The sequence below is a fragment of the Otolemur garnettii genome, unplaced genomic scaffold (assembly GCF_000181295.1).
Source record: "Otolemur garnettii isolate 467f Iridium unplaced genomic scaffold, OtoGar3 scaffold00013, whole genome shotgun sequence".
In the NCBI taxonomy this organism is placed as follows: domain Eukaryota; kingdom Metazoa; phylum Chordata; class Mammalia; order Primates; family Galagidae; genus Otolemur; species Otolemur garnettii.
In genome coordinates, this window is record NW_003852408.1 from 31,264,291 (window position 1) to 31,273,714 (window position 9,424).

The 9,424-nt window shown below is 35.5% G+C and overlaps 1 protein-coding gene across 1 annotated transcript in view; it reads right to left on the reverse strand.

Annotated features, from left to right (window-relative positions):
* Window positions 1-1,223: 1,223 nt before the first annotated feature.
* Window positions 1,224-9,424, reverse strand: part of CUNH2orf69 (chromosome unknown C2orf69 homolog) — a 14,912-nt gene continuing 6,711 nt past the window's right edge. The window contains exon 2 of the mRNA XM_003785048.3: window positions 1,224-3,427. Coding sequence (XP_003785096.1) covers window positions 2,603-3,427 — 825 coding nt within the window. The 3' untranslated portion in view covers window positions 1,224-2,602. The remainder of the gene's footprint in view (window positions 3,428-9,424) is intronic.

Below are 9,424 nucleotides of genomic sequence, written 5' to 3' on the forward strand. Positions count from 1 at the left end.
CTGAAAAACATGGAAGTTAATGAAAAGAGATAGTATAAGTCCTCACTTAAGGTTAATAGGTTCCTGGAAACTGACTTAAAGAAAAAAGACATACAAGTTCTTGCATGACATCATTTTGTTCACTGTTGTTTAGTTACAACATTGATAAGGGAAACAACTGTTTTAATTATACATCATTCTCTTAAGGTTACAATTTCCAAGAATCTACTCATGAGGTTTAAACCCAAAGGAGCAAAATGGAGAGAAACAGCTTCCTTTCAAATAATGATCTGAAGATTTAACAATGCTAATAATATAAAGCACATCCAAATTTACTGGAATATTAATTTTAATACAGTTATACATTCATGCTGTGGTGATAACTTTATTATTTGTATAACTATGTTTCTCAACTGACTCATGACAAAAGGCACAATCCAGAAGGAGACACCAACATTTACAATAACAGTTTTAAACAAATGTGGAGAAAGGACCAATTTGAAGTATTGAACAGGAAACATCTGAATATGGATCAACTTGGATAAATTTTCATTCCAGAAGATATTTTTACTTTTCAACATTGTTTCATCTTGCTCTGATGGCAGTTCCAGGTGCCCAGTGAGTTATTCTTAATATCCATTCAGCATAACAAGCATTTACATGGCTGAATTGCTAGGGAACTCTGATTTTTTTTACATGAATTCTTCGGCTAAAAAGTCTGTCTTTTCCATTTCAGTTTATCCTGTGAAAATAAAAGTTTATGGCCTTCCCCCTTTACAGCATTCAGTAACTCAGCTATTTTACATGAGATACACAAATTGAAAAATACCATCCGATCCCGATCATGTGCTTCAAGGCAAGCTAATATGCAAACTGTTAGAATCTACCTATCTTGTTTCCCTGAGAGGAATTTTTGGTCTCAAACAGCAGGTATTTAAAGAAAATGAAGCAATATAAAACTACTTTGTCTTACAAAAAAAAAAAAAGAACCAAATATTTAGAGATACAATTCTGTGGTTTATAGAATTAAGTGTTAAAACACCAAAAGGGACGTTATTTTTAAGCATTTGCTAAGTGAGATCCTTTCTCATGAAACTCTGAATATTTGGAATGTATTTATAGAGTCATTACAATATAATTCAGGAAAGAAATCAAGAAATTGACTTTTTTTTATTCTATGTGGCTTTATAAATTTAGGTCTTCTGGATCATTAAGATACTAAGCTTCAATGTCTTATTTTTTTCAGTCCTAAAGCAGCATGTTACTCCCCTGCTTAGCTATGTCATGACCTGCCAAAGCTAAGTATTAATAAAGTGACTGCTCATCTTTTACTGTAAACACACAACTATGTTTCATGTTGGTTGACATTCATTAGATATTGGTTTCTCAAAATGTATTTATGTAGGTCAGGAAAAATGGGCAGAAGGAAACTTCACCCAAATTATGTAGCAGTGTTAAGCAAATTCAGTTTGTGAGCCAAAATTAAATCATTTGGGTCTTCAAACTTTCCCTTGTAACTTTTCTTTTAGCAATATGATTTTGCATTTTGGCCAAAGAGAGCTGTTTTCTTCTGGCAGACGAAATCATGCTTCTGGAGAAACATTGCCTTAGAACTATGAATCTGTTTCCTTTTCAATAGAGCACTAACCAATACAGCATTATATATTTATTTATCTAAGCTGATCTCTTTAAAAAGACTGATATAATGAAAAACTTGAAATTTGCTCTGTAGTACATTTTGATCCAATGTGCATAATTACACTCAATTTAAGCCAACTTTCCAAAACAACTGGTTTTTGGCCAAGATTTAAGAAACCCCAAAATGTCTTACCCAAAATAATCAATTAAAACTGTCAATTAAAAATTATGCCACAGTGCTTAAATGTAATTTATCTAAGAGATGGGGTCTCACTGTGCTGCCCAGGCTGTAGGGTAGTGGCTATTCACAGGCACAATCCTTGCACACTATAGTCTCAACTCCTTAGCTCAAGCAATCCTCTTGCTCCCAAGTTTGCAGGGATTGCAAGCATATGCTACCACACCAGCTATATTTTTAAAAACCAGCTTTACACTACTGGACATTCTTGAATATTTGTAAACAAATATATTTTGACTCTCAAGAAAAAAGTACTTGAAAAAATAAGTTTAGAAACTAAGAGGCAGAGTACAGTTACTGCAAAAAGATGAAAAACACTGTGTCTTTACTTTGAAAAAAAATGAAGTGTTTCCATTCAAGTTTTGAGTGCCCAATAGCTAACCATGGTTAAAAGGTCATTAAAATTAGTTTAAAACATTACTCAGAAAATTAACTTCCAACAAAAACAATTTTAGTTACCTTTTATAAGAATTGTATAACTTTCACTTTTAATGGTTTTATATCTCATTAGATTATCACAAACCATCTTGTTAGATTTCTAATTAATTCTAACCAAATCCAAATTAAAAACTGTTCACATTCCCAAGAATACCACTGCACATTACACTCATATTTTAGGAATGTATGCCTCACCCATATCCCCCAAACTGACAATGCATCTATGAATTACATCTCATTACTTGAATGTATAGCACGCAAAGTACTTATGTTCTTCTACTGAACAAGTACATTAATATTCTTGCAATCTCAAAATACTTCGTGAACTCTGAAGTGATTTTCTATAGAAGGAGATTCCTTTGTAAAATGAATTTGGCTAGTCACCTGCATACCAAAATCCCCAAGTATCTGAACAAATTTCTTGTGCTCCTTTCCAATCCAAGATCTCATTGGATCACGTACTTGGTAGGGTGTTACATGGGTGTGAACAATAATCCCTGTTTGGGCAAATTCTTTCAAGACTTCTGGATGAGTAACCCAAGTATTGCTTCCTCCAGAATGACCACCATCTAGCCAGTACATTGTTCTTATGTTTTTGATAAAAGCATCTATGTTCTTGTCTTTCTTGGCTTCTTTCAATTCAAAAAGCAACTGATTCAAAACAACACAACCTTTACTGAATCCAATCAAAGTAAAAGATGCATCATTTAGTGATGGTGGATAAAAACTCATGGCAGACTCATCAAATTTTTCACAGGTCCTCTCCTTTTCTTCCTGGCAACCATTTGTAGTATGAGAGGAATTGGACCTACAATTAGCTGCTGTGGCGTCTTTATTCCAAATACTTGTCATTTTCTTGGATAAACTATTCTGACTTAAATTAAAAGCATTAACTAATAACATATAAAGGTGCTTAAAAGCTCCAAAGTCAGTAGTGTGTTCTGGAGCACCAAACATGTTGCTTTTCACAAAATTGTCATAGCAGCTGAATTTGTGCAAATGCATTCGAGAACACTTTATCACCCAAATATAGCTACTGGGGAACCGGTGGGCTAAAATGGTGGCAACATTTTCTAGACTCCAGTTTTCCCACTGATAATTCTCAGGATGACGAGTCATAATTTCATGGTAATTCTGAAAGGTAAGAGAGATGAATAAGCATTAAATACATATTGAAATAAGACTATTTCTACAAAATAGTTTCCCATTTTTATTATGGAGGAAATTAAGATGTTATAATGACCTATGGTTAATGTACTACAGGGGTCCTCAAACTTTTTAAACAGGGGGGCCAGTTCACTGTCCCTCAGACCGACTGCGGGCTCCGGGACAAGTTGGCTGCTAAGCAGGACAGGCTGTGGCGGCAAAAACACCCGGCGGGCCGGATAAATGTCCTCAGCAGGCCATATGTGGCCCACAGGCCGCAGTTTGAGGATGCCTAATGTACTAGATATGAAAGCTTAGAAGATTTTGAACAAATCATGTCTTCAATTTAAGCACCAAATGTATCAAGATACAGGGAAATAAAACATTCCTACATAAGACACTAAGAATTTTTAAAATAAAGCAATTTAGAAGGATTATTGACATGTTTAATAAATGTTATTTAGTATGTACGTGTGACTGATTTTCCTAACACATCAACTGAAAATATAAATTTGGGGCCATTATAAAGACTTTTTTTTTTGAGACAGAGTCTCACTTTCTTGCCCTGGTAGAGTGCTGTGGCGTCATAGTTCACAGCAACTTCAAACTCTTGGGCTAAAGCGATCCTCTTGCCTCAGCCTCCCATGTAGCAGAAACTATAGGCACCCACTACAATGCCCAGCTGTTTTTGGACAGCTCTTGCTCAGGCTAGTCTCAAATTCCTGAGCTCAGGCAATCCACCCTCATCGGCCTCCCAGAGTGCTAGGATTACAGGAGTGAGCCACCATGCCTGGCAATAAACACTTTTTAAGCAACAGAATTTTAAATTTTCCTTAGCTGCCATCCTGCAATCCTCCCTCCCTCTTTGGATTGCTTTAGCAACATGAACAGTATGTATGATTTCAATTCTAGTATTACAACCAAACTGAAATAAACAGTACAGAAAAGTCTTTGTACATACTGGTGATTATATCCTTAACAATAAATTCCTATGGTTATGTGGTGGCTCAGGGCTGTAATCCTAGCACTCTGGGAGGCTGAGGTGGGGGAATCACTTGAGCTCAGGAGTTAAATAGCCAAAGCAAGAGAATGAGACCATCTCTATAAAAACAGAAAACTTAGCTAGGCACTGTAGCAGCTACCTATAGTCCCATCACTTAAGAGCCTGAGGCAGGAGGATCACTTGAACACAGAAGTTTGAGGTTGCTGTGAGCTAGACTGACACCATAGCACTCTAGCCTGGGCAACAAGAATGAGACTGTCAATCAAACAAACAAATTCAGGGAAAAACTAGGTCAAAGAATATTCATAATTTAAGATTGGTGATGGAAACCACAAAACTGATTCTCAGAGAGGTATGTATAATTTTTTATTTTCATAGGTATATGAAATTTGCTGATTCATTCAAATCTGAATTTATTGAAAACTAGGATGAAGTTGAAATTTTGTAAATATGCTTACTAGCCAACTGGTTTTCTACTCTTGCCTGTTCATAACCTTTGCCCTTTTGTACTGGGATCTTATTTATAAGCACTCTCTCTATATAAACAAATTTTTTTAGTTACTAAGACATACATATAAATTTTGTTTTCCTTTTAATTCATAGTGGCTTTAAGAGGAGGCAATTCATGAAAATTTATTCCATACACCTCTTTGCCTTTTCCTTATTGTGACAATCGGGGTCCGTTTGCTGTCTATGGCAAATGTATCTTGCTCTATAAGCCTTTTCTTACTCTTACTCTAAACCTATCCTTATCTTTTTCAATAAACTTTTGCTTCATGCTTCCATAAAAAAAATTCTACTGGATGCCAATTGATTGGGCAGATAATAAAACAGACTAAAACTCTACACACATAGAGCATATTCATTTTTAAGGGCCTAGTGGCACATTTGCTCAAGACTGAAGCTAAGATAGGAGGATCACTTGAGGCCAGGAGTTCAAAACTAGCTTGTGAAACAAAGCAAGACCCTGGCTATACACTCAGCCAACCAATGAATCAATAAAAATGGCCAGGCATAGTGGTATGCACCTGTAGTTCCAACTACTCAGGAGGCTAAGGCAGAAGTATTGCTTGACCTCAGGAGTTTGAGGCTGTAATAAGCTATGATCATGCCACTGGTCACTGTACTCCAGCCTAGGGAGGTAAAAGGGTGTGTGGTGTATATGGGAGGAGGGTCTAGAGCAGAAACACAGTAAATTCTATAAGTACACACAGCAGCACTATTTGACAAATATAACTGAACCACATGTAAAATTTTCTAATAGCCACATTAAAACAAAGGAAAAAGTTACCTGGTAAAATTAATTTTAATATCTTTTATTAAGTCACATATATTCAAAATATTTCAACATGTAACCAAAATTAAAAATCATTGAGAGATTATCATACTGCTTTCTTACTAATTCCTTGAAACTCAGTGTGCATTCACTTACAGAACATCTCAATTTTGATGCTAATTTTTTGCTGGAAATACTTGATCTGCATTTAGCTTTCATTAAATTTATAGTTGAAAATGTACATTTACATACACAAGTTGTTCTAAATATACTTAAAAGTTTTCCAGGAACTGAACTGAGTATCAGTTTTTAAACTTAAATTTAAACTAACTAAAATTAAATACAATTAAAAATTTAGCTCCTTAATTGGACTAACAATATTTTTTTGAAAGGCTAGTCAAGTGAAGCCTGAGACTAACATTTTTAAGCGGTCAATAACCACAAGTTGTTAGTGGCTCCCACACTGGGCAGCTCAAAACATAAATTAGATGGTGGTTAAGTACAATGGAATACAATAAATAAATCAGGGTAAAAGAAGTGTAAGGTTCTGGAAAGTGGAAAATTACTATTTAACACAGAATGGTAAGAAAAGGCTTCTCCAATAAAGTGTTAGTTAAGAAGGACCCAAAGGAACTAAGGGAGTGAGCAATGTGGACATTTCCAAGCAGAAGGAACTGGAAGCCTCCTGGACATAACCAACATACACCAAAGAGGCCGGTGTGCCTCTAGTGGAATGAATGGAGCAAAAGTGATCATAAAGGATTGCAGAGAGATTGTTGGGGAGAGGTGTTGATTAAGCTTTGTTGGACACCATGAGGACTTCAGCTTTCACTGGAAAGGGTTTGGAGCATTGGGCTAATAGGTGTTTTGAAAGGATTACTCTGACTCCAATGTGTGCAGGGGCAATAGCTGATGCAGGGAGAACAGTAAGAAGTTACTGAAACATAATTCCAATGAGAGGAAAAGGTGGCTAGGACCACAGTTAAGTAGCAGAAGTGGAGATGCTAAGAAGTGGTTAGATTCTGATACATTTCAGAGGTACAGACAACAGCGTTTACTAAAGGACTGGATACAATGTGAAAGAAAGAAAAATAATGTTGTGAGTTTTCCTTATTTCCAACAGTAACAAACTATATCAGTTTTAAATGCACCACTCTTTTGACTTAATAATTCCCCTTCTAGGTATTTTATCTCACTGATATAATGGGATATATGCACTAATAAATATGTGTAAGAGTATTTCTGATTCAAAAGAAAGGAGGCAGCTCTGAGTACTCATATGGGTTGTAAATAAGGGCTGAAAATTCAATATGCTATGCTACATTTGTGTTGGAAAAAATTATTTTGCATATGCATGAAATGGCTCTGGGAGGATATAAATATTGGTAACAGGCCAGCCATGATGGTTCACACCTGTAATTTAGCACTTTGGGAGCACTTTGAAGCCAAGAGTTTGAGACCAGCCTGAGCAATACAGCAAGATCATGTCTTTACAAAAAAAATTTAAAAATTAGCCAGGTGTCAAGGTATATGCCTGTAGTCCGAGCTACTTGGGAGGTTGAGAAAGAATCACCTGAGCCCAGGAGCTCCAGGCTGCAGTGAACTATGATCAATCACACCACTACCTACAAGCTTGGGCAACAGATCAAGACCTTTTTTTCTTAAAAAATATAAAAATAAATAAATATTAGTAACAGTGAAAGAGAAAGGAAATGGACATTAGAAGTAATGGATGAAAGAGACATTTTTCAATGTAAAACCCAAATAAACTGAGTTTTTTAAACAAGATGTATTTTTTTCTATTTTAAAAATTAAAACTAATAAAAATTAACATCACAAAAAATGCACTCTATGTACAAAGGCATAAGGAAGATAGAAAAATTTCTATAAAGCCACCAGTCAGAAATAATCACTATTAAAACTTTGGCATCTACCAGTCCAGTTTTCTTAAGTATACTTACACTTATACAAGTATGTACACAAGAGAGCATTCTTCTTTCCCAACAAGCAATAACAAGCTTATACATAGTATTGACTTAACAATATTGCAGGCATTAGTCTTTATCAATATAGATGTGCAACATAATTTTTAGACATCAATAAGGCTAACCAATTTACACTTCCACTGGAAGTGTACAAGAGTGCTTATTTTCCCACATTCTTACCTACACCCTTAATGTTAATGGATACTATGCATTAATTTTTAAAATCTTTGCTACTGGGGTAAAATGATGTTCTACTTATGACAATGTGCATGTTTTGATTCCTAATCAGGTTAAATATTTTTCTGTTTATTGATAATTTTCATTTTTTTGTTTTCTTTTTTTAAATTTCAGATTAATATTGAGGATACAAATGTTTAGGTTGTTATCTTGTTTTCAATGCTAAGGTAAAATTCAAGTTGTAGCTGAGCTGTTCACCCAGGAGGCATGCTGAACACTCACACTTTTTTTTCTTTTACTAATTCTCTGTTCATGTCCTTTGATAATTTTCCCATTCTGATGTTTAACTCCTTACTTACAAGTTATTATTTAAGATTAATAATTTGCCATATGTGTTAAAAATTTTAATTTCCAGAAGGCTATCATTTGACATTTTATGAATTCTGCTGTTGCCATTTACATATCCAGAATTATAATACATTCAATTATCATAAAATCTTAGGAGCTTGAGTCAGGAAGGACCCCTTTTTTGATTAAAAGAAACCAGTCCTAGAAACTAGAATAATCTCTATCCTATGTATAGTGATTTAGCTAATAAGCCAAAATGAACCCAGATTTCATGACTCTCAGTTTAGTGTCTCTACCACTAGATGGTAGATTTCTAGATGCTCTAGAAACCTGGTGTTTTCCTTATGAACCCCAGGTTACATGATCAGAGGAGAGGAAATGCTAATACTAAGAAACTGTATGCATTAAAATGTAAAAATGGAATCATTACTGTTGTGTCAAAGCCCAAATCTGAGAACAACAGAAATGTATTTCAATATTCTAAAATGAAGCACCAGATATCCCCACAAGACTTGCTAAGAGGTAGCTAAAACTGGTTCTACAACCCAAGCTATTATCCATGGTCAATCTGCAGTTAAAGACTAAGGGAAGAAAGGGATTTCTTTGGAGAGAGTTTTCATCCTAGTTAGGAATGCAATACATTCACTACCCCTATATCCTAAAGGATAAAGGTAATGCTTCTTCTCATCCCTAGTGAGGCAGGTGGCAAGAGAATCAATCTCTTGGAGAGATTAAGGGATGCTTATTACTCCAGTTAGATTCTTACTGACCCATAAAAATTTACATGCCCACTCCATACCACAATTGAAATAACATGCAAAGCAATTTTAGGAAAACTTGACATCTTGGAGACATTCATGATAAATTTAAGCTAGATGGTCCACCGTACAGCAGAAAAAAGAGAGCTATATGGGGTATAAGCTATACTTCTGCTATGGTTTGACTATGTCCCTGAAAATTCATGTATTGAAATCATAATCCCCATGCAACAGAGAGGTGGGAGGCCTTTAAGAGGCGATTATTAGATTGCAGTACATTGAGCTCCATAGAGACAGCGCCGGGGCAAGTGAGAGCCGGACGGGCACTGGGCGACTCTGTGCCTCGCTGAGGAAAAATAACTAAACATGGGCAAAGGAGATCCTAAGAAGCCGAGAGGCAAAATGTCATCATATGCATTCTTTGTGCAAACTTGTCGG